The sequence below is a fragment of the Rhipicephalus sanguineus genome, chromosome 2, assembly GCF_013339695.2.
Source record: "Rhipicephalus sanguineus isolate Rsan-2018 chromosome 2, BIME_Rsan_1.4, whole genome shotgun sequence".
Lineage (NCBI taxonomy): Eukaryota > Metazoa > Arthropoda > Arachnida > Ixodida > Ixodidae > Rhipicephalus > Rhipicephalus sanguineus.
The window spans coordinates 42,293,879-42,319,649 of NC_051177.1; the positions used below are offsets into that span (position 1 = coordinate 42,293,879).

At 44.3% G+C, this 25,771-nt stretch overlaps 2 protein-coding genes across 2 annotated transcripts in view; one reads left to right on the forward strand and one right to left on the reverse strand.

Moving 5' to 3' along the window:
• Positions 1-239: 239 nt before the first annotated feature.
• Positions 240-21,296, reverse strand: LOC119382827 (ufm1-specific protease 2). Its single transcript, XM_037650692.2, has 13 exons — positions 21,042-21,296; positions 20,026-20,244; positions 16,368-16,575; positions 15,414-15,601; positions 13,258-13,354; positions 12,356-12,507; positions 10,043-10,145; positions 9,194-9,340; positions 8,085-8,257; positions 7,199-7,297; positions 5,009-5,111; positions 831-955; positions 240-342 (listed from the first exon to the last, which is right to left on the reverse strand). The coding sequence occupies exons 1-13, from the start codon at positions 21,084-21,086 to the stop codon at positions 256-258; spliced, it is 1,746 nt and encodes a 581-aa protein (XP_037506620.1). The 5' UTR covers positions 21,087-21,296; the 3' UTR covers positions 240-255.
• A 272-nt stretch (positions 21,297-21,568) lies between these two features.
• Positions 21,569-25,771, forward strand: part of LOC119382829 (serine/threonine-protein kinase DCLK1) — a 30,637-nt gene continuing 26,434 nt past the window's right edge. The window contains exons 1-2 of the mRNA XM_049412330.1: positions 21,569-21,725; positions 25,008-25,321. Coding sequence (XP_049268287.1) covers positions 25,025-25,321 — 297 coding nt within the window. The 5' untranslated portion in view covers positions 21,569-21,725; positions 25,008-25,024. The remainder of the gene's footprint in view (positions 21,726-25,007; positions 25,322-25,771) is intronic.

Below are 25,771 nucleotides of genomic sequence, written 5' to 3' on the forward strand. Positions count from 1 at the left end.
TTGAGTGCTGCTGCTGTAGCAAAGCTTGGTTCTACGTGCAGTTAGAGCAGACTCACAATAAACTAGACGCAAAAGTGCTCTACGACCTAGTACACAATGAGGCTATGGACCGAACACTTTATAGCAATTAACCATAAAGTCCTAAAAAGCCTAGAAGGCTTTTTACAATTTTTTTCGAGTAATGCGTGTGAAAAAAATGATTCACAGTGGAAAGCGAGTATATCAAAGCGCTCGTTATATTTCCGAGATATAAGCTCAGATGACAACAGGCCGCTGTGGCAGGCAGAGGTTGTAAAAGGAGTTCTGGTCCCAGAAGTTCGCTCCTTTCCAGCCACACCAGCCCTGCACAGATGGATGCAGCTTATGTATAAATTACTTCAAGAGCATACATACTGCAAAATTTCAATAGATGATGCCCCCAAGTGATGCGCAAACACGTCGCAGACGTGCTTGCAGTTCTGCGGTCTTTTCCACAGCGTGGTTGGAAAAAAAGCATGGCATCTTAGATCCCCTGCCCATAATCCAAGCCTGAAGATTTACCAAGGGCCAACCATAAAAGGCATTTTTAGAAAATGTTGACCAATGGCTTGTGCTTACACAACATGTTGCTGATAAACGTAATTCACAAAAATTGGTACAGCAACTTCAAGACATAGAAGTTCCTTTTTTTTGTATTCTGAAAGGTAACTTGCTGTAATACAACTAAACTTTTTCTCTTACTCCCTTTAAAAAGACCACAAAGGCAAAAGCAATGCCAAACACTTTCTCGTGCTACTGCAGAAGAGGGCAGCTGTATTTTGAAAGTCACGAAGCAGGGAGTAGAGCTATACCTTATTTTGCACCGTGGACAGATCCTCGCCGCCTGTATAGTGTGGATCGAGCACAAGGTAGTGCGATTCACCCGTTTTGCTGTCAAAAGCGATTCCAATGATGGTGTGCGCCAGCATTCCACCTCCTGCACAACAGAAGTGAAACACAAAAAGAAAAGCGAAATCATCACAATGTGTGTTTAACATTTGAATAAGGTCTGCAAACAAGCAAATAGATAGCCACCTGTGTGTGCACTGCGTTCAGTGTTACTGTGAAAACACCCTCTAAAGATTGCAATGTTGTGTCAGATTGCGTGAATAAATTGGACGACTTATATCTGACACAATTTTACATCCAAAAAAAAGTGTCAATGTTATTCACCCATGTTATTCTTTTGCAAAGAATCGGAATGATTTAATCGTATTGCTTTCATGAATCATTCCCATGAAGTTCAACCTCAATAACAAGAATACCATACCAAATTATTTTGTAAGAAAAAGTAGATATAAAATTCAGTTGGCCACACTCTAGCTCAATATTACTTAATGCTGTAAAGAAATAGAATATAGAAGATTTAAGGGGAGACACTGGTCTCGAAACGAAAAGTTTTATTATTGGAGATATTGTAATGAAATTGGGTGTGTATATGTATTTCTTCCTCCTGTTTTCAAAAATATAATTAGTTTTCATGTACTTCAATTAGTTATCAAATTGTGAGAGCATAAGTGAAATCTAATTAGGTAATTTCTTACGGGTCATTAAGACACTTTCCCTCAGTATTTTTAGGTTCTGTTTAAGATGCAGCTGTAGCCAAAGACCTGCCATGTGGAGCTATGCTATTTATATTGTCACTGAGATATATCATCATATAAGAACTTTCAATTGTATTGACATTGTGTAATCTTGAAATGCAATTAGCTCACATTATTGTTCACAAAATTTCATATGTTCATCTTAGCCACAAAAAAATAGCATAGCTCCACAGTCCTATTTCTTACGAATTCAACGGTATAAAATTTATCAAAATTACCTTACAAAAACATAATGAAAAGATCCGTAAGGCTGGTCAAGTTGGCAAAAAATGTGAAGCTGAGAAAATCGCGTTTGAAGATTGACACGCACTGTATAAATTTCTAAAAGGAACCTTTAACCATAAATTTTATTCACATGTTCCCCATCTGTTTCCCTTCAAAACAAAACAGAAAGTGTCTTGTTCCACCCAAGGAATCATATCTAAAAAATTTTCCAATGTGCAAAGCATGATCAAAACCCCACCATGACAAGCGGCTGGGGGGTTCTGGAAAAGCCATGGGGTATGAGGCTCAAGCGACTGGCTGCTCATGTCTTTTCAGTCTTTAGGAAGAACCTTCTAGATGTTAGGCAGCATGTTACCCTGGGTAATAGGTTGCTATGCTTGAGAGAATACCTTCAAAGTAGTCCAGGACTGTAATCTTCAGTTGCACCCGTTTTGTGTCTCCTTGCAAGAGTCTTTTTTGTGTTGGTGCTCTTCAGATGAGTTGCATTTGCCTTGCGTAAACGCAGAGAGTCTTTTTCTAGGCTTCGTCGAACAAGGCAATCCCCAGCAATATAGCCCAAACTTGCAGCAATGGACTCGTTGGTTGCCCTTCTTCCTTGGTTGTAGATGGCAACAGCCTCAGTGGCAGCTCGCTTCACACTTTCCAGCGAAGCGTTCCCATTCTTTGAAGTTTGGGTCCAGATGACCGAATGAAGACTCTCACTCGCGTTCTGGGTCTTCCCTTCACAGCACCGTGCCAGCAGGCTCTCATCACTGAGCCTCGCAAAGACTGGCTCCAGAGCAGCCCCAACACAAGCCGGCAGGGCATTCTTGTGTGAAGGTGGACTCTCCCCATTGGCCAAGGCTCTATTGTACTTGCACCAAGAGCTAGCACCCTCGGGGCACTTTGAGTGCTTTGGTGCATCATCTGTCGATGTCATGTGCAGCAGTGTAGCTTCGACTGCCCTCTTCATAGCTGGCACGTCATTGATATTGCTCCTCAGGGCATATCCGTAGTAATTCGCGATCTTCTTGATCTTCTCTTGTGTGAGCTTTCCTCTACCCCCAAGAGACTCACCCTGAGCCTTCTTTTTGTCCACAAGGTTCCGTAAAGCTGCACCCATTCGCTTGTGGACATGGTTGATGCAGTCCTTTTTGTCTATTTGGATAAAGCCGTACACCTCGGCTTCGGACAAGGCATGAAAAGTGCGGCTGTCTCCATCAGAGAGCACAGTCGTGTAGCGCAGACCATGCTTGGCCCAGGACCTCTGAAACATGGTCAGCGCAGCCTCTACTTCCATGCGGCCAGAGTTGCATTCGATGTTTCGTTGGCACTCGTGGGTTGCCAGCCAGTCGGTGTACCCTTCGTCTTGCGGCTGTGGTCCCAGGGCACAGCCGAGACAAAAGTTTGAGTAAACAACATGGTCAATTACAAGGCCAGTGTAGAGCTCAATGATGCAGCCCACACCTATGTGTGAGCTCCGACCTCGCGTCATCCATGAGCCGTCGAACACAACATCGATGTTCCCTATGGGGTTCAGGAAGTCTGTATACAGCTCTTTTATTACTGCCACACTAGCAGCTTCACTTTCAGTCGCTGTGTTTTCGCAGGCTTTCACTAAACTTTTTAGGTGTCCCTGAAACGTCTTGTGGTGCAAGCCTCGGTGCGAAAGGTTCATACACGCACAAAAGTCCGAAAGGGCAGTAACACCTTTGCCTATCATCTGTATCCCCTTCATGGCCCTCATGTTGACTTCGAAGGGAGTGATGGTGGCAGTTCCGCTCACTCTCGGAGAAGAAAATTGCTTCTTCTCGAAATCACAACTGCTGCAAGAAAAAATAAGCTTTACCGCAAGGCCGTACTCCTTGTCCGTTGCCTTCCTCACGCTGAGACTTTTTGCGTCGCATTTGTCGCACTTCGCTTGTGCAAAAAAGTTATTCAAAACTTTCATATCGACGAGCAAAAAATCGGTCCCGGCGTCACCGGTCTGGCACTCCGCGCTTACTCCAAGAAGGTCGAACTTGCGCTGGGTAGCCGACTTTCCAGACAGAACGGTCTTCGTTTGCGCCGATCTCTCAACTCGCTGCGCCTGCTCCGCCGTTGAGTAGTACGCGGCATCAACCCGAAGTGTTTCGCTAGTCGAACTTGGTCCCACGGTGTCGTCAGTTGAAGTTCCCGGCAGGTCCAAAGGGTCCGGCCGCGACTCCAACTCCGCTGCCGACGGTGCACTTGTAGCCGGCGCCTTCTTGTTCCAAGCCCGTTTTTACGGCTTCCAAAAGCTCGTTGCGTCGATGGTTTCAGACGAGAGTCTCCAGGCATCTCGATCGCGTGGAAAAACTACCGGCACAAAGTAGAGACACGGTCCGTCGAGAAACACGCACGATCGCAAAAGCAGGCGCACACAAACGGACAGCCACGGCGGAGAACCAAACACAAAGAAAAAAAAAATGACGTGTCGGTCGCGCCAGCCAATGGGAGACTCGGAAAGGCGCGCTTGAAAAGCGCGCCGCGTGAGAGCCAATCAGTGGCCTGGAAACGACCTTCAGAAAACCCGCGACGGCGGCCGTTCTGCTTGAGCGACGCCATTTTGAGATGGCGCAAAATGTGCACAAAGAAAACAGCTTCAAATCTAGCCCAAGATGGCGGCGCTCGGCCCGCTGCAACGCTCATGGCGCGCGCGGGAAGTTCGAACAAATTTCGTCCTTTTGGGGACATTTTAGTGCTGCCGGGGTGCTTTGAAAGCCGATTTTATCGCGTTTCCCGACCGAATTTAGCGTTAGCAATTTGAGAGTAGGTGCTCAGAAGTACAAACGCCTCGAAAATAAGCTTTGCGAAAAATCGATTTTTTGACCATTTTTGACCGTTCCAAGACCCGCGTCTCCCCTTAAGACAAATCAGTTACTCCAACGTGGATAATTTGTTAATACCTGCAGCTCAAAATATGTATACTGGTAGGAAAGCTTTAAAACAGTACATACATACTCGGCAACTTAAAATGACACATTTGGGATACATGTAGGCTTTCTGAAAGAAGTCAAGTGTAAGCAATTTAATACAGCATCGTTAAGGCAAAGGGGTGTTGAGCAGCATGACCAAACACACTGGTGTTTGTGATGTGTGTGTGCATCTTCTTTGTGTCCCACTTATTTTGCGCTGGTAAAAGTGAACCAGAAACCACTCACCAATCATGACTGGAGTGCCGTGCTTTTCAAAATGTGCCATAAGTTCACGACTCTTGGTTGGCAACTCGGCACCAGAGCTCACAAACATCGTTCGACACTCCACCTGCATAAGTCCACGAGTAACACAACCCACAATGTATGAAAATGAGGAGTGATCGAACAGTGAAATTGTTGTGCCAAATGAAACATGAAAAGTCAAAGAAATACGCCCTACAAATAGTGAATATATAATAACGAATACTGCATATTCTTCCGCTCCTTAACTTAAAAAATGGAGCAGTGACAGGAAAGACACTACACCGAAAAATTCCTGCCGCATTTCTTTCAATAAATGCAATGATGTGTAGAAACCCACATGACGGGATGGTTTGTATGAATACAGGAAACTTCACCTTGAAGTGGGCACCTTACTTTATTGGGGTCATGACAAGAAGGCTCCAATGATCCGTTATTTAGTATGCATATATTCAGCCATGATCAAATAGTTGGAGGAATAAAGCGTCAAATATCTAAACCAGATAGTTACAAAATATAGAAGTATCCAATCCACAGCTAATTCTAAACATTGGCATAGTACTAATGAAAACTACTGACAATGCTCATTGTGCACGCCAGCAAGCAGACTTGCACCCTCATTTTTGCACAGTAAACAATGTTATGTTAAAAGTGGAACAAGCAACATTAATTAGACCAATGCAATGTTTGACGAGGACACATGTAGTCTCAAGAAATGACACGGGCCTTTAGACTAGCAGTGCTACGTTCTTAAAAGCCTTGCTAACAGATTTCCTGACAACGCCAGTGCTCAGCAGGGGAAAAAAAGAAAAAGACAGAAGCAACAATATGATGTAGACAAAGAGCAAAACTGACATTGTTACTGTCTAAATATCATACCAGTTCTCGCAATATAACGTGTCCCATTTACTACTGGTGATACAGTCAACCGCTGATAATTAAAAAGCCCACAACATTGCATTTTAAAATAAAAAAAAAAAACAACAAAAACAGTTAGACTTATTTTACTGATTTTCTTACCACTGATGCTAATTCTCCACATAATTCTTGAATCAGCATTATGGTTGATGACTGGTTTCCTTGGACACCCCATGGTAAGAATGGCCGGAAAATCAGGCAGGCCAAAAAAAACAAGCCCAGGCTTTCTTATTATCCTCGAGGGCTCACCACAGCCATCTCTCAAATAGCTCCGAAAACTTGCAAAGTACACTTACTAAGTTATTATGCATTTCTGTGCTCATACCATTGTGTCAGGAGGTGGCAAGTGCGGGCATTTATAGTTAAGGAACACATACCATGTCCTGTGACAGTGGCCTCTCTCCATTCTTGATATGCTTCGCCGCAATACGTTGTGCACAGTTGACCGCATAACACTACCGCACTGCGGCGAAGTTGACCCATGAGTCGCTATGACTGCAAGTGGCTTGGCGTATGATATTACTGGATCAAGGATGTGACACAACTGACACGGCAGCGATGGCAACTTCGATTAACGCCGTTTCAGACCCGCAGTTATGGCAAAAGGTCTGCAAAACCGCGCGGGGAATGATTCCAGTGCTCCGAATTTCTAACGTCCTTATATAGATTGGCTCTGCGTGGTACATAGCAGTGACATTAGGTTGTCCACATTATGAGCGATTTAAAGAAACTGGTAGCTCAGAGTAATATGATATCACCAGACGTTATCGGGAGTGTGACACCTTCTCCGTTAGTTCTCTGATTTAGAACAAACAGCAGCTCATAGTAAAGCATGGCCTCTGAAATTGCTGGCGTCTGTTAGGATGCCTACTTCAGTGACCTTCTTAACTGCCACCGGCATTCTGTCTGAATTACTGAAGAACTGCGTGGGCCCGCAAGTTCAGATTTTCTGTGAAACTCACCTGGTGGTATAAAACGACACTCTTAAGTTTTGAGAAGGGTAATCTAACAATCTAGACCTAATACTAGAGGGCCACTTCCAGTTCGCTTATATTTTGACATTTCCATGGCATGTAACTTGGATTTGCGTGTGTTAAAACTCGTAATTCCGGCTGCTCTTAGCTGCTTCATATGCCGAGAATTGATCTTGAACCAAATGTGGTGTTTTGAAGAAAACTGCTGTGGGATACCTTTCAAAGCAATATAGAAGACTCTAGGGGAGAAATAATGCAATAAGAACAATATCTGGTGGCTTACATCGAGCAGCCTGTTGAGACAGAAGCCTACTTCTTGGGAGCCGATCCATTGTTTCGAGCCGACAAATGAAGAAGGCTTGTCTCCAATGTCCACCAATATCTAAAGAAGGGGAATAATGTCACACTTTGGTATAGTGAACACAAGTATGACGAGGTGTAGGATATAATGAGGTATAAATGCTATGAAATTAACAAAATATTTTGCTGATGTGAAGCTGTATGTTTTGCAACAAAGTTACCAGTCAAATCTCTATAGAGCGAAAATGAATATGGTGCATTATTCAATGAAGTAAGTATGGAATGTTAACCACTGACATCTTTAAATAACAAATATATGCTTATAACTGGCATCAGACATTAGAAAGGCACTTTTGTGCGAAGCGGTTTATTAAAAACAAGGCTCATTATCACGAGGTCCAACTGTTAAGTGAAAGCGTCGGCTAGTTGGTCATTCTTCAGTAACAGACCTAGAAACAGAACACAAGTGCCCATTTGTTTGTGCTTTCTTCAGTGGCGTGCTTCTAACACAGTAACTGAATTAAACATCGGGAAAGAAGCAGAGTTCGAGAGGTCATGTGATGTTCAAAATAGGCAACCATGTTTTGAACATATTATAGTAGGGGACTGGATGCTAAGCAATGTCAAAACACAGCTGAGGACAGCAGAAGACTTGGTAATGTGATGTGCTTGGGGAATTTGCATGTGGGTTTGGTCAAAGCAGCATAAAAAGAAAAAGATTAAACATCTCCATATGAGCAAACTATTTTGAAGTAGACATGAAGTAGGCTGCTGATTATGGGAACAGTGATTTCGGAAACTGTGGAGTTTTTATCTGGTCACGGCCACGTAAGCTGAACACTGTGAAGTATGAAAGCGCTAGTTCCCACCTGTTGTATTTCGCGGTGAGTTGGAGTGGCACAGTCGGTGTAACCTTGAAGCTGGAACCACGAGATGATGGTCTGCAGCGAGCGGTATGCACAGCCCCACCCATTGTCGTCCATCCGGTCCTGCTGGTAATGTCGATACCTGTACTGGCCAAACACCAGCCGCACCTCACATCCTGCGCACGAAAGAAGCCAACAGTGTCACGCACTACATCAAGCGTTGTCATTCGACTCAAGTTTCAAAGCTCCTTTTAAAAATTCAAGATTAGCCAACTTTCAAAAATTTGAACATTGCCTTTTGCGATTTTATGTTTATAATTCCTTCTTCTAAATTCAAGTCTTCTATTCCTTTTTCAGCCGCGATTTTTACATTACCATGTGTTCTTTCCATTCCACCTTAAATATTCAACAAATAATTATACAGCTGATCATCCTTTGTCATTATGTGTGCAAATCAATCAGAAGCAATGATTAGAAGGAAGTACTAATTAGAAGGTAACTTTGCAAGCTCTCAAAGGCGCCATATGCATAGGTAGGCAAACTCACTCAGACTCAGATTGAGCCGCGAGTCTGAGTGAGTCCAGGTGAGCAATATTTTGGTGAGTTTGAGTCCGAGCGAGTCCACTTGAGAAAAGTTTTAGTGAGCAGGTGAGTGAAAATTTTGGCGAGTCTGATTCAGAGAGCCCTAAGCGCAATATATACTTCTTGATTGACCCTGAGTGAGCTCCACATTTTTTGCCGACCTATGGCCATATGACCTTAACAATGCAAGCTGACCACAAAGACGTCAACTGCATTTGGTTCACACTGATCCTATGAACTTGTCAGGCTGTAAATATATGCAAACTGTTCTTTTCTTCATTCTTTTTTGTCCACAAGTCTTTCTGTATGTGTTCATTACAGAAGAAAATAAAGGTTGAACGAATGACTAATAAGTGGTACACGTCACAGCCTGCTAAAGTGTTCAGGGCAATCACAAGAAACATTGACTGCAGGTTTACAACAGTACTGAATTGCTATAAATAATAATCTTTCCCTGGCTGTGAGTGTTGTTCCAGGCAGCAAGCATCTCATCCGTGAGCCTCCACAAACCAGAAAACTACAGTATTCACCTGCTGGGGGACTGAGGCCAACATGGACATTGCGGAGGTAGGGTTCCGATGCCAGGTCATCAGGGAATGCGTAGGCATTGGACTTGCGAAAGTGCGGCCAGTCCTCAGGCAGAAGGAGCAGCCTGTGCAGCTCGCGACGGCGGGACACTGCACAGTTGCACAGCATGGACACACTACAGCAATTCCCTCAAAACCGACATGTCTAGGGTTACACATGTGCGTGTGATACCAAAGCAAAGCACCTCACACGAATATATAAGCAAGGTGTGTGACCGGGCTAGTTGGTATTCCAAATTTCAGTTGGAAGTCAGCGCTAGTCCTCGTCGTTTCTTCGTCCTTGTGTATTACATGCGCTGTTCACGTCAATACGAATATATAAGTTAACCGGTCAGATATTTCGCGAAGAAAGATGCGACATCTACACAGAATTTGCGGTAGAGTGAAACCTGTCCTATAATAACTGACAACAATGGTCTACTGATCATAAAGAAACAATTTATGCACAATTTAGAGACCCTACACACATTTAAATATAAAGGGTCATTTTTTAATGGATCATAACAATGAAAAAAAAAAAGAAAAGAAAGCAAGGACATTAGCATGTAGAATTATAAAAGTGGAGACAGGCTTCCAATGTTACAGAAATGCTCACGCGATACAAGATCATTTACTTCACTGGCACACACGCTGAATGCACAAGAAAACGAGAGATAACTTCACAAACAAATAAACAAAAATTATCTCCATTTTCTGCGTGCAGGCAATGATTACTATATCTCATTCATTGCAAGCACTTCTTCAGTTTCTTTTACATGCTTCTAAAATAATTTATAGCCAGACAGTACTTACACAACTTCTCTTGGGATACGCCGTCGGGGTAGACTACGGTGACCCAGTGACCACATTCGGCAGGCCAGTAGTGGAATGGCTGTGCACTACAGATGCTATCACCCTGCATCGAGGTGCTGTTTGTTCATATCTTTGTATATGCTTATTATGGGTAGCTATACAAGGCTGCAAGGTACAGCAGTTTCAACAGAAGTTGTAACTCTGTGTGTGTGTGTGTGTGTGTGTGTGTGTGTGTGTGTGTGTGTGTGTGTGTGTGTGTGTGTGTGCGTGTGTGTGCGTGTGCGTGTGCGTGTGTGTGTGTGTGTGTGTGTGTGTGTGTGTGTGTGTGTGTGTGTGCGCATATTTTTCTTGCTTTTGTACAGTGACTCACTGCTCAGGGCTCATCTCATGGTTATTGTGTTATATCGCCACCTTTGGAATTAGTACAGTACACTGCACTGAAATGACTACACATTGAAATAGCAAGCACTAACATCTCCTATACAGCGTGTCCCAGCTATCGAGCAATAAGATTTAAAAAAAGGGAGGAATGACGTTACACGAAGCAAACCTAGTACATACAACATATTGTTCCCAGTACACTGGAGTTGCCACTAGTAATTTTTTTGTTAATGAGAGTTAGTTATGTTAATTATAATAAATTTTGTAGCTTGATGAATACCCACCCAATATAATAAAAATGTCAACGAGGCATATGGAGGCATGTTTAGAGGGGCCCTGCAACACTTTTTCAGCATGGTCAGAAAACGCTGCAATCGGTAGCTGAGGCGCCTGAGAACATGCGAGCCAAACATTATAACGTAGCACGCGGCCTGGAATTTACAATTAATTTTCAAAGTCGGCTAGAAATCATTCCCTCTTCTTTCTACAAATGATGCCATATACCCAAATGACCACGCCATGTATCCAAATTCAAGGCCACTGGCTGATTTGAGCATCATGAGCTGCATAGTTACTGAGACCGCCACGTGCCCACGCTTGCTATGTATCACACTGAATGTAAGCCGCGCATTCAAAGAAAAAAAAAAACTGTTCAAGGTCATGGCATGCACGTGACGTAACTTCTTTCCCTCGTGCTATCAGCCCTGCTTAGCTTCCAGTGCACTCGTTGGGACAAGCAATTAGAGCGTGCGACAAATCTCTGTAACTCCGCTTGTACTTGACGGTTTCTAAAAATTTTTGCGAAGGTCGATTCATGAGGCAATAAACCACTTTAATGAAGCCATTTGATGGTTACTTGGAAAAGAGTTGCAGGGCTCCTTTAAGTGGAATCTAACTGTGCTATTTCCCTGCAAAGTACTAACTGCATGCTCACTTTTCTGGCTGAAGGATCTTTTATTATTGAGTTGGTGCCTCTCTTTAAAAATCTTGGTGCTCAATAGCTGGGACAGCCTGTATACTAGTATGATGGAACTAAAGTTTTCTGATTGCTATAAGCAACGTAAATAACTCTTGATAATGCCTGTCGAATACCCCACATGTTCCCTTGCAAGCCATCGCCATGCAAAACTTATGTTGGCCAAGCTGCCAACATACCCACAGCCTTTTATTGTCGCAAAGGAACACTGTTTATGGTAGAAGGAATTTCACTCTAGATGAGACATGCAATACTGCTAGTTTCTTTCCATCTCAGGTAACCCACCATGCTGTGCTGATGAAGACATTTAGAATATTACAAATATTACTGCAGCCACAAACATAAAGGAAGGGTGTGCTTTAAATAACTCAGAAAAAAAAAAGAAAGAAACAACAGGTGCAATGCAAACTAACCATGCATAATTCATTAGCTTTTTATTGGACAGCAATGGGCTATCACACTTAATGCGACAGACGCAGAATCGTATTACTGTAGTGGATCAAAGCGTCAATTCTAGAGACCTGAAGAAAGCTTTCTAAAGGCAGTTAAAATGCTTCATTCCATTGTCTCATCACAAGGTTTGCAATGATTTGTGCTACTACTAATTGCCAACCAGGCCTCACGCCGAAATGGGTTGGCCTTCCTGCATTTGTCACATAGGAGATGAGCTCGCCACGTATTTTCTTTTGCTTGCAAAAGGGGGGCCGTGGGTGATATTGCATGCTATGAAAAATGTTACAGAAAGTGCATTTGCCAGTGCCATGTTTCCCACTGAGCCGTGGAACGTTCACCAGTATAACTGAAGAGAACTGAGGCGTGAGGTAGTTACACTCTCAGTGTCTGATAGGGTCAAAATTATCCCTCTTCTTTTTATATTATAACACGATGCGCTTCAGTGGGAAAAAATTACAGTAAGAGTGCATTGTAGCTGTAGTCCAACTGCTCCAGTGCCTCACCTTGAAAAAATGTGCAATGCAGGACACCAATTGATCCACCTGGTTGGCCAACTCTTGGGCCAGCAGGTCAACAATGTCGGGGACAGGATCTTCTACTCCCACTGTGGCCACCACATCCAAAGGCAGCACCACAGAGCCACTCTTAAATGTTCCTGGTAAAGTGCATTGCAAAATTTGCCGAGAGAGTACTAGCAGTCAGATGCTGCCACTGATATGCATCCTCACAGCTTATATCAACTATGTAGAGCTTTAAAGGGGCCATGACATCCAATTTTCGACCATAATCTGTGTTATGTGGATTAATTCTTGTGCATTCACAAATATATAGCTGGCAAAATTTTAGCGCAATTGGTCGAGCAGTTAATTTATAATCGAATATTTTTATAAACACGTGAGCGGCCAGAGAGTCAGGCAACACTGGTGCACTCGCAAGCCATGACGTAACAAGCAGCTAGCTGTGCAAGCGTCTGCACTGCTGCGAACGATATTGTTTTGTGGTCAGCTGCACGTGATATCGAGATATTTTAGCTTTCTTCAGCTTGACACTGAAATAAAACGATTTGCAGCGGCTAGAACTTTGGTAGAAGACGACGGCTCCGTTCCGTGCTGCACGTGACGTCACATGCGCCATGGCAAAATGGCAATCGCCGGCGGTGGGCGGAGTTTACAACCGACGACTTCTAGGGCTTGTTTTGCGCTGAAATATTCTTTTACAGCCCACTTTTGAAATCTGTATAGGCATAATAGACCCTCTACTTCTAATTTTTGCTGAAAAGCACAAATTATTGGGCGACCGTGTCATGGCCGTTTTAACATTCCATTGACACATCCAAGACTACATGTTAACCTACTCCAATAAAACCATCAAAGACTTCCAATCTCCCAAGCCACTGTCTGCTTACTTCTCTGGTAATGGATGACAGGCGTGCACGATTTTCCGCAAGCATCCACCGCAGCCTCCCCTGTACATTGCACCAGAACAGCAAAGCTGAAAATCCTCTGAAAAACAGAAAAACAATCCACATTGTTCATAGCCGTGCGCCACTCGGAGTCAAACACATTTGGGAACGTTTACTACCAGCTTTGAGAACGCTTTCAAGCAAAACAGAAATTGTCTGTAAACCTATTACAGTTGACAGATTCCCAGGTTACCGGAGCTATAGATGCCAGTAGCAAATCTAGTAGCGATATCTGACAACACTTTAACAAGCTATCATGCGTTTGAAAAATTTCTGTGTCATGAAAGTGTTTCTGTTGCACAAAGATCGTAAGGGGACTCCAAATTTATGATGATAGTATCACTCAAAATGCTTTATACCAGGAGGTAAGTATAATATGGTAGGTTGTTGCAGTGTCAGCTCCAATTTATCCCTGTTTTAAACAAGGTCAGAAAGGCCATAAACAGCATTTTTGCTGCCAGTACCCATCTTTGTTCACCCAGTATTTTGCATAAACTGATGCATTTATACTAGGCTTGCGCGAATATTCGAGCAATTCGAATATTCGAACGAATATTACAGTATTCGAATTCACTTCGATATGAATTTAATTATTCTAAATTTCGAAGTATTCGAAATGAACGAATAAACATATAAACGACATGTGGCCCCCTGTAAAAGTGGTTTCACTGCAGTGGAGGAATGCTCTACCGTGAAGACAACTTTCCAGGAAAAATCCGCACTGTCGCGAAGCCCACTTCAAGGTGAAATGAACGCATTACCCTCACATTGATTTATCATTTTTTAAGTTTAAAAGCTTGTTATACCAGCTTGTATGCTAAAAGTAAATTTTGAAACGTAACGTATTTTACAGGTTGTCACTTGCATTCTACCAAAAGTCAAACCCTGCTACTATTGAGTTACATTTGAAAGCTACATTTGCACATGCCTTGTTTCAATTAAAAAAAATATTGTGCAAGTTAGTTGGGTCATGACAAATATGCTCATTTTTCTTTATAATATGTAATCATATACCATTTGAATTCGATTCGAAATTATTTGACCAAATCAATATTTGCTTCGAATTTGCTTCGAGCCTAAAATTTACTATTCGCACAAACTTAGTTTATACACAAGCTAAAAAACTCTCTAAAAAAGGAACAGATTCATTAACGAAATGACAGTCTCCTCTTGTGTGTTGCACATAGCTGCAGCTCTATGTTTAAGGACAGCACACAAACCTGCCAATTAGCATGCATACGGCCGCAGTAGCAAGCATATCATGATGGTCAACATTGTACAACTCCAGAATTTTGTCACCCAAATTTTCTTTTCCTGTTTGTGCTCCTAACTGCTGCAGTAAATCTAGCCCTAATGAGAAATTGGAACTTGGGCTTGCAGAATGATAAATGGTTACCTGTTCTCGGTTCCACGACATGTGAGAAGGGGGCACAGATTATGTGCAACAGTAGAATTCAAGAGCACTGCCACTACCTATGGTGCTGTCGGGATATCAACACACATGCACAACTCGCATGTGGCAGGTTAAAAGATCTTTAAAAGTGCATAGTACATTTGTCTATTAAAGCAATGAAGACAAATGGGTGCCCTGCCATACTACATTCAGTAAGCTGCAATAGAAGCTAAATAAATGTGTATTTGCTGTCTGAATGCTCTCACATAACCTCATAGATTCACTTAAGGTGGATTAAGCCAAAAAATTTTTTAAAGGCACAAATGACATAATATGTTAATTTGACATGCAGGCACCAAATACCACATAAAAATAAATCAGAATTTAGTGCATGTCCTGCACCCATTCCCCGCCCCTATACATCACACACATTCTGTCTGTGCGATGGTAAGATTACAGCCATTGATGTACCCTTAGGAAAAACAACGCAAAAGGAAACACGGACAAATAGACAGAAGAGAAGCACTCGTCCTGTGTCTACTTGCCCCGTGTTTCCTTTCGCACTGTTTTTCCTAAGGATACATACCAACTGGCTTGCATTGAGATGATGTATCCCTCTCCACTCTGATGGCCAGGTCAACCAACCACTCAACCAGAGTCGAATTGGTGTCAAACTGGAGTCAAATAACATGCACTATGCCATCACCTGACTGTTCTTGAGGCGCCGCTGCTTGGTCCCGTCACCTGACTGGTCAACCAAGTCAGAAAGCGCCTTTTCAGGAGAGTTGCGTCGCATGAGTACGCCACTGCCGTCCAACTGGAATGACAGCACATCAGCCACAAGGCGGCGTTTGATCCGTGATGCAGCCACTTCCAAATTCTGTTGCAGGAACTCTAACCAAAAGAAAAAAGAAAGAGACCGTCCCGTCACCAGTGACCATGGGATAATGTAAAAGTCTTTCAAGACAGAATGCCGACACAAAGAAAGCTGTTTCTATTCAGCTTACTACATTTTCAGAGACAATGATAAATACGGGCACCTGACCTGTCCAAATATTTAATGTTCTGTTCTGCCTTTAGTGCAGCAATTACCTAATATGATTTAAGAGTGAACAACGAGCCCAGCTACCTGCCTTTCTTAGTTAACACTGAATACTATGGACCTTAATGATTTCAGAAAGCTCCTTGAGCCTCAAATAAAAGCTCTAGCTTGGCACTAACTATGGTTCCACACTCAGCATGCACATGTAAAGTGCAGTAATACTTCTATGAGACAACCACTACACCGATTCAAATACATATGAATAGTATAATTCGAATATTCGGCTGCCCTCACATACATACACATAGTATGAATGTGAGGACAGCCTAAAATACATATGTCTACTCACATTCACTTAGTCACTCATGTTCACCCTCACGTCCACTCAAAATCAACATCCCCGACTTTTTTTTCACACTCATGTCGACCAGCACTCACTCTTGTTCATACATCCACTTACACCATTAATCACTCACAGATGCCCTCTATCATTCCTATGAAATGACAATGGAACGAGTATGAGGTTCCAGTGAGCATGCTATGCTGATCTATCGACTCTTCTCTTTCCTCCACAACACTGGCCTCGTCGGGTGCAATGATGAACCGTTAAACACTCACTAGGGTTGGGGTCCATCTCAAAGGGCATCATCAGAGAGGCACGAGCTCGAACCGTGCACGTGCCAATGTGCACATCCGGCGCCACAGTGACCGATTTGGGTTCCAGAGGGCAGTCTGCCTCGAGGGAAACAAGCTGCGTTGAAATGGCCGTGTTGCTCGTGTCTGTGTGTAGAATCACTGCCACTTCAAGGTTGCCCATGGCACCTTCCTGCAATGAGAAGGAAGTTTTCCCGTGGCTTACTGCACTATGAATGGCAATATCAAACTGCAGAGCGCAAGTTCCATACATGACGTAGAACAGCACACACAGCACAGGACAAGCGCTAACTCACAACTATCTTTATTGTGAAAAAACTTTCCTACATATATATATATACCATAAAATCCTGAGCAAGCACCTCCCGTATGGTGAAAGGTAATCTGACAAGATTTGGAAAGGGAGCCCTTGCTCGGTCATGGATCAAAATCCAAGTTGGCGGCAGAAGAGCCGCTCAGAATAAAGAAGGCACACCCGTGCTTCTAACAAAACGCTTTATTGAACACGCGTGCACTCACTGTTTTTATTCGCCTCATCGGGTGAATAAAAAGAGTGAATGAAACAGTGAAAATGGCAGGAGGGGATGGGGGGCGCTTGCTCGGTCACTAGCGCATATTTCAAGTCTCCCGAAAAAGGGAGGGTGGCACTTGCTCGGGTGGGGGCGCTTGCTCGGGATATTACGGTACTATACAGCCAGCATGTGCAAGCACACTGCCCATCATAACCACAAAAAAGACATATCGCTAGACTGCATATCAGACGATCAAATCTAAAAATGCTTTTTCTTTGTTACGCACCACCACAGAAGTACCACTGACACAATCACTTCCTATGGTACGCTTCCATAGGTTGCTGCGTGTGCTCTTCTATAACCTGTACAGAATCTGCACACTGAAGTTTAGCATTATGAACCAACTGGCCCAGCAACAAATTCTCTTCGGAAACGTCAAAATATACTTTCCCGTAGATTGAATGCGCAACACAGAAACTGGCAATGCTGATTTCGATTGCATATTATTCAACTTTCGACACTCCAAGCATTTCATAATCCAAACAAAACCTGGCGCTTGAGTGAACACAAGTTTACCGTAAACCTATGACAAAAACAGACTGAGGTGAGTCAGATATACGAGCACCTGATTGTCTTATGATGACCAAGTAAATAAATTTTTATTAGTTCACATATGTTACAGGTCAAGATATACAGAAATATGTCCCAAAGCCAAAGCAGGAATTTGGACCTCCCGCAACTTGGTCAAACATTGTGACGCAGCAATTTCGGTTGAAACCGTGCTGTTTTTCAACATTAAGGCATCTAGCAGGGGCTTCATCATGTAAGGATTCCTTTTCTTTAATTCTATCAGTTCATCGTCAACCACCACAGCAAGTGATTATATATTGGCAATAGCAATAGGTCATGGCAGCCAATAAATAAAAGCAAGAACGAATGGGAAAGAAACTCCTCATCACAATATTTTATAGGTGGCCAAAATTCGAACTCAGTTTTCCAGCTGAATGATTGATCAGCAAATGCAGTTTGTTATCTATTCATTTCCAAACTTTTTATGTATATTTACATATATTGGAGGGCAATCATTATTCAATGTCCATATCATAGAAATCCAACAACTAGTACAGGGTTTGAAATGTCAAAATGTCAAAACACGATTTCACATAGATGCATTGCCTGTTGCAGCAGAGGTCTGCCTCCACCGTGCCACTCATGTGGCAGACAGACAATGATGCTAAATGATGACACTGTCCCTGAAATGTCTTTTGGCATTGAACAAAAAAATTTAATAAGCGTTCATTTCGAAGTGTCTCGGCAGCACTCGAAAGATTGTATAAAGTAACAAATAAACTTTACTGAGAACAAACAGGCTATGATTGCCAGCAATGAAGCCTAGTTATCATTGATTGCTTTATTTTTATAACACAGTTCAAAAACTGTCCCGTATGAACTTGGCAGCGCTGTGGTCTAAAAAAAGGTAGAATTGACAATGATATTAAAATGCACAACACACATGCGCCTTCATCAAAATAGGGAGCAAGCCTTTGTAGCACATTTCTATGCCCCACTGGATAACACTACCTTAAAGAATTCTATGCATTTGATTCACAAAGTGATCGCTATCAAATGTGAAGCTGATGTGAAGAGCCAAAAAATAAACAGGTGCACTAAAGCAGTTTATGTAGCTGACAAAGTGAGGCAAGCACAAGATAGTGTTGGCACTGCCTCATTTCATTCACTGAAAGGACGAAAATAATTTTTGAGAAAAGAAAAAGCATTTGCTGCTAATAGTCTCTCTAATTTGCGTGCTAACCTTAGAGCTCACGATAAGGTAAAACAAAATGTTGTCTCTATGTTGATAACATGAATTAATTTGTTTTCTTACATGTCCATTCGCGATCTGTTGTCCGACCTTGTACGCGGCACTGTCTTTTTTTCTTCTTATAAATATCTTACGTCATAACAAGATTCTATCTTGCGATGCAGTTTCCGCTGTCCATACTTTACTTGTGTGCCGTCACACATTGTTAATGAAAGTGCGTGTGCATTTCGACTGCATTTCTCAGGGCCTCAGAGAACCTCAAACTAATTTATTGCAGCCTACGGTTCAGGGTCCATCTGATCATTCTGACTGTAATGAACAAGGCAATCAATACATTCAATCTAATTCATATACACACGTGTACCCCTAATCTTTGAAACACGTGTAACAGTATTCCTAAACAAATGAAAATCTTAACCCCTCCTGATCTGTGCAGTGGATGCTGTTGTTTCTGTGAGCGTCACAACACGTGTTGTTAGCTATCACTGGTTCGATTCCAAGCCACAGAGGTCATGTTGTAATGGAGGTGGATTGCAAAACCTTATGTTTGCGTAGACATAAGTGTCGTTCAAAGAACTCCAGGTGATTAAAATGCGAGTTCCTCTGTTATGGAAATTCTCCCAGCCTTTCGTGCAGCCTTGGGGTATAAAATACCCCTATCAATCAGCATGTGTTGCTGAAAGTTGTCTCAACGAAGGGGAAGTTTTTTGAGGGGCTCGTTTCTTTGTTAGACACGACCAAATGAATCCAACAGACAATTCAGTCAAGGAAAGCATAGGAGACATTGTCATCCTTAACCGTATTGTAGTAATAAGGACATAAATTGAAATTAATTAAAATGGACGGAAGGTCACCCTTTCCATAGGTGGGATCCGAACCCACAACCTTCGAATTATGCGTCCTATGCCCTACCAATTGAGCTATGATGGAAGGCGCTTCCCCGTCTGCTTCGCTTGGTATTTCGGTACTCTTAATCCCTGGGAGTGTTAGCCAGCACCACTCGTAGCCCAGGCGGTAAGTGTGGAACACTCTTTTTGCCACAGGGTGTCACGTGGCACACGATGTTTGCACGAGGCAACAGCTGACCAGTAACTCTCGTATGCTAACCTAAGGCATTAAATCTGCCATGTTCAGTCACAATTTATTTATTCAGATACCCTAAAAGCTAAGAAGGCGTTACAGAGGAGATGGGTACGTTAAATCATCACTGCAACAGTACAACAACAAAAAATAAACAATGAAGTCCAAGCATGCTAATCAATAATGGAAGACACACTTAAAACCACACCTGCTGGTACTTGAGCACGAGTGGGTGGCAGAGTTCGTAAACCTCGTTGTCAGAGAGGCTGTTTGAGAGACAGAACACACCAACCACAGAGTACCCGAATGAACGCACAACTCCATCGTTCTGCACAGCACAGCCTATGCACTGGATGCCTCTTTTGGAGATGTGGCCGAATACGTAGCCAAGCGTCGGACTTGAGCTGAGCGGGTGCTTTAGCAGTCTCTGAAAGTGAAAAAAAGAAACGGCTTTTTTGTCCCCTCCAAGAGTAAATAAGTAAACTACGATCCCTGCTCGACTCAGTAACGTTAAAGTCTGGGTTGGTTGGTACATGACGCTGAAAGAATAAACCAGTCAAGAGGACGACAGACAAAGGAGACAAGTGGCACACACAACCTTTTTTCTTTTGTTGTTGTTGTTTGAACAGCGCATGTGCCGCTGGTTTTCCTGGAAGGTCGTGTTTGCTAATAAAGCACAATTGATAGTCCACTTGTGTGTGTCACTTTTCTCTTTTGTCCGTCGTCCTCTTCACTGGTTTAGTCTTTTGGCATTATGCCCAATTCCAAGTCCACTAATAAGAATCCTCAATGTACACGCAACATTTCAAGCGTATATGTTCAGCCTAACAACACAGAAGTGTTTAATGATTTAGTGTGAATACACAGCAACCTTGAAAACGCTTTCAAATTGTCACTGCCTGCTTCTTTCCGTGAACGTGAAAAAAAAGTCACGTTTAGCTCTGGAATGCCGAGAAGTCTGCAAAGATTCAAGTAAGGATTACGGTAATAAAAATACTGAGCCACGCAACTAAACTGCCCAAGCACTCTGAAAACGTAGACGTCTTGGCGACACATCAAGTGAATTCGGCGCGCTTGGTTTCGCACCGACAGCTGTCTAGCGACGCGCAAAGAAAATTAGCACAAGTACACGCTGCCTGCGGCTCTCGGGCTGCGCAAGCGTGTCAGATTTAATTTTTCATAACAGTGGCGCAGTGGTGGCTGCTGTAAAGAGGGTGAATTTACTTGACAGAGCAGCTCCGAAAGGACCACGTCGCAAGCGGGAGGCATGATCGCTGTCCTCAAGGCGGAAGTCTCGCCAGTCGCACTTTCGAGGCTAAAGTTTGTCTTTTCCCGTCCTAAGTCACGGTCAAAGTATTGCGGACAACGAGACCTTGAGGAGGAGTTTGCTGTCCATCAAGACCACAGCATGACAACTAATCCGCGTTAGTTCACAGCTGTTCACGTCGATCAAAGGCAAACTGGGCAAACCCTTCAAAGCTCAGAGCCAGTTCAAGATCGACCGCAGTCGCCTTGCGTTGGATCAGATGGGTACCCCTTCATACTGTAACCCCGTTACCCAGCCGTACCATAAACCATTGCACAAACTGTGGCCTACAGGTCGCTTAAAATTCAAAATTTTTTTCAACGTTCACCAAGCTGTAATGAGGAGTTTACAGAGAAGCGTTTAACCAGTAAGTACCCATCATCATCAGTAGAGTTTGTGTTCGCTCGCGGCGGCCCATCTCGGCGTGTTCTGAAACTTTGAACGCGTCTCCGTCTCCATCACCACGACCTCCTTGCTTGTGGTGGCCCGTACGATTTGAGGCGAGGAATATTCCTTTGATATTCAAACATTGCGTGGCGGTGACGAAGCGTTGGGGAATGCCGCGGTTCCAGAGCTAAAATGCAGCCAACCGGCAAGAACGGGTGAGTGTCCTGCCGTGGCAAATGTCTCGCGCCCTGATCTGCTCGTGATGGGACGCACAAGTTGGCGGCTGCTTGGGTTTGCATCGGCGGCTTTCGGCATGCGGACAAGTTCATTTTCATTGATGTGCGTGAGTTGACGTATACACTTCTTGTGGCGATATTAGGGCACATTGGTGTGCGCGCACGCGCTGGCTTCCCTACTTGCGTAGGAGTGATTAACTGATCGCGGATCGCTTCAGTAATCCCGTGAGGTTACGAAATCGCCGCTACTGACCACACGCGTTTTTGACGTCTACGCGTCAGCCTTGCACGCGATCTTGAATACTGCTGGAAGAGAATGTCCGCGCTTTCCCAGATCGCTCGCAAGAATTTCAAGGTGTGTCTGCGCGATTATGTCACTCTCGCTCGGCAAAGATCAAACAAAAATGACCAGTGCAGTGTGTGTAATGACCTTCAACAGCTGTGCCGTCGGTGAGCCGTTCAGGGAGCTCGCGAGCGTACTACGCGGGCGTTTTGAGCAAAGATGAGAACTTCCTTTTTAAGCGTCCCTCCACCCACCGCTGCTCGGCTGGGCGTGCGTTTCAGTGCGTATAAATGAGCCGCCGGTCTTTGGCCGCTTCGAAGAAAGCACGCAGGCGCGCTCTCGCTGAGAGAATTCTCCGAGCTCGGCAGTGCACGCGCTGTCTGGCGACAGTCCAACTCTCCTGTTACCGGCCGCCTTTAACGATTGTTGTCTAGCGCACGCCAAGTTTTGTCGCTTGACAGCGTGCGCACATTCAGTGTCCTTAATGCAAACGCATCTGACCCACTTTGTGGATCTTACCGTACGTCGCCTGTGCTTTCTTTCCGTATTTGCTCCGTTGAGGATAGCCACGGACAGATAAAAAAAAAATGTTTTTGAAAGCATTCCGTACCTTTCGACTGGAACCTCTTAGTGCTAATGGCAGAACGTTTATAATCTTCACCAGTCACTTCTCTCTAAAGCACGTCTATTCTCTTACCAGCCGGACGGAAGTTCTGTGTATGTTTCCGCGTTTCCCTGTTGGGCGCTCATTCGCGGCGCGTGTCGTTTACTTTGGCTGCGCACACGTATTACAACGGTCCGTTATCGTTCGGCGGCGCGCAAGCTTTCATCGATGAGGCGTCCTTGCCAGTACGAGCGGCGCAGCATCTGAGGGGAGAAAGCGTTCAGCCGCGCCTCTCGCACAAGAAGAGTCGGCGGCAGCCTTGTTTCTCTGTGGGAGCGGCGTGACCCAAACGCAGCCACCGATTGCGACCTTGCCCACCCAACGTGCCTGCGTCTGACTCACTGGTCGCCCCCCTTCCACGCACGCACCGATGACTCCGTCGTGAGCGCCCTCGCTTAGCGCGCGTCCTCGCATCCTCCGCCGGCCACTGATGCGCGGGTGTGTATGAAATGCGCGAGCAAACTCTATGGCGCGAGCCAACCGAAAAAACGCTTGCGTAACTCCCTCGCCTCAATCATTCGTGCTTGCCGCGGTCGCACTCGCGCGCCCATCTGCCCCAAATGAGGAAGCATACGGACACATCGCGCAGCCCAGATTCTCTTAGCATTCACTCGGGTTGCGGACCTGTGTTAGCTGCTGTGCAAGTTTCTGGAAGTGCAATGAAAATGACATTAGGCAGTTTTAGAATAGGGTACCCAAAGCTTTGCATTAGCGTTTGTTGACACTGCACATGTGCCATAAACCATACCCTTAGGTACCCGCGTTAAGTGAAAAGATAGCGTATTGTACCCAACGAACGGTATCTCTACGTACCCTTTCATAAAACTGCCTATTATGGTGCTTCCTTTAGATATTGGGATTATTTCGTTATTAACACTCCAGACCAATGCCCTTGTAGACACTCGGAATATGTCGCATATTAATTTTCACCAATCAGGGTTCATTTAAACCTGCCATGGTATTGATTTACAGCTTTGTCAGCCTTCTGTCCCCATCTAAATGCAGCTGCCGCGACTGGCCAACCGAACTCGAGCATCTGTTGGCAGATGAGGGAACTGTGCATTTATATATACACCATTTTCCGGACGCGCTCAAGCGCCGCCATATTGGACTAATGACATTGCAGCGCCGCCATATTGGACTAATGACATTGCAGTTTTGTATCTGTGTCAAATAAACAAGCAGTGCTACACTCAACTAGCACCCACGAAAACGCTTGGGCCGGTACATGCAACGTTTCATGACCATTATCATTTCGTATTAGACGTGGAACACCAGCAAAACAATCTCTTATCAGTCCAAGATGGCGGCGCCCATGAATCGAAAATAAAATCGTGTATAACAGGCACTGAAGCTTGGAGACTACAGTCTTATGTCGGTGTCACAAAGTCACTTATGATCACAATCGGGCCTGATACAGATATTATGATTGGCTCCTTTACACAAACGGAAAAAGGCATCCAGTCAGTGTTGTGAAATTTGGTCCCACTTGGGCTTAATCGCAATCAGTAGTGCACCATGTGGCATCGTTATTATGCTCATCGTACTGTCGCTTTATGGCCCTTGCAGAATACATCGTGGTGTGTTGAGACCATTATATTCATTTTGCTACGGGCATTAACTCCATGTCATGGTTCCTTAGTGAATTGATTGCATCCTGGGTTGGAAGTTCGGAACTTTATTAATTTCTGTTTTTGCTGCCATTAGCCGATATTGGTGAGAGATGCCACCACCCTAAAAGATGGAGTCGCGCACATATATAGGCTCCCTAATTGCAGTCAGTTGTAAGTACTATTTGGTTAAATTTTGTAGAAGCAATACCTAGATCATTAGATTATGTTCAAGGCTGGAAATTCCTACCGTTTAGTATTGTACTGCTGTACATTGCTTGGAGATTGAAACTCGATACTCATAGCACGTGGCTGCTGGCGGTGATGGTGACGGTAAGGGCGAGAGCATTGGGACGCATGGTGACTGTATCCGGTAGAGAGTCATTAAGCCTGTGGTTCTTGGTGAATCTGGTGGAGCTGTACAGTCCTTCGTAACACATGCCCGCCAGCTCCAGCCACTTCACGCCGCGTGGCACGTGAGCGCAGTGTTTTTAAAGCCATGGCAAGCAGCGCTCCGCCAGCACCACCAAGATCCACAGACTGAACGATTGTCTATCAGATGCAGTCACCATGTGTCATGAATGCTCTCTCCCTTACCGTCACCCTCACCACCAGCAACCACACGCTCTGAGTATCACAGTTCAGTTGCCAAGCAAGCACGTACATAGCTATGTAATGTTTAGCTCTAATGATGCTGTCCACAGGTGCTGGTGAGCCCAAGATGGCCACAGCAGCCGAGCGGCCCCCGTCATTTGGCGAAGAGGTGCCCCGGCATTCCCGGCTCTGGTTGCCGCCCGTGCCTCGACGCCGGTCCGAGGCCAACGGTGTGGCATCGCCCTCAGCGATGCGGACCAGCCTGCAGAAGTTGTCCGAGGGGAGGAAAGCGCGTCGCCTCACCTTCTTCCGCAATGGGGACCGTTTCGACAAAGGCCTGGTGTATGCGCTCTCACTGGAGAAAGTGCGCACCTTCGAAGCCCTCTTGGAGGATCTCACACGCATAATGGTGGACCTGCCCATGGTGAGTTAAAGGGACACTATTGAGAAAAATTATTTCTCTTGTAAGAGTAAATTACTCTATACCAAAAACACCACACTTGCTGCAAAAAAAAAAACGCTTGGTAAGTGAGAAAACACACAAAAAATGAAGATGTGGGCGCTTGCTCGCTTGCTCTCTCTCCATTTGCCAGGCACCATGCACTCGCCCTGCCTTGCTGAACTCTGGTGATGGACGCGTAGTGTGTGGCAGATCACGAGAGGGCAAGTGAACATTCCGAAAGTGAGACGTTTGTGCTAACTCGCCCCTGATAGATACACATCTGAAATTACAAATAGGATTATCTTGGTTTGAGTTGGAGAAGAATAGGTAAGCCAGAAAGGACACCAGAATGAAAAATGGCTGACAACACAGCTTCAGAGTCTCGCCACCAGTGATCTGTGAAGTTACTGTATAGATTTTGGATGCCTGTGT

What these genes read in the sequence shown, in the direction of transcription:
- LOC119382827 (XM_037650692.2), bottom strand. Translation starts at nt 21,086, where the DNA reads ATGCCTCCCGCTTGCGACGTGGTCCTTTCGGAGCTGCTCTGTCAA. An exon ending in CTCACCGCGAAATACAACAG is followed by an intron (nt 7,298 to 8,084) that starts GTGGGAACTAGC and finishes CCCCTTCTTTAG; the next exon opens with ATATTGGTGGACATTGGAGA. An exon ending in GTCTCAACAGGCTGCTCGAT is followed by an intron (nt 5,112 to 7,198) that starts GTAAGCCACCAG and finishes GGACTTATGCAG; the next exon opens with GTGGAGTGTCGAACGATGTT.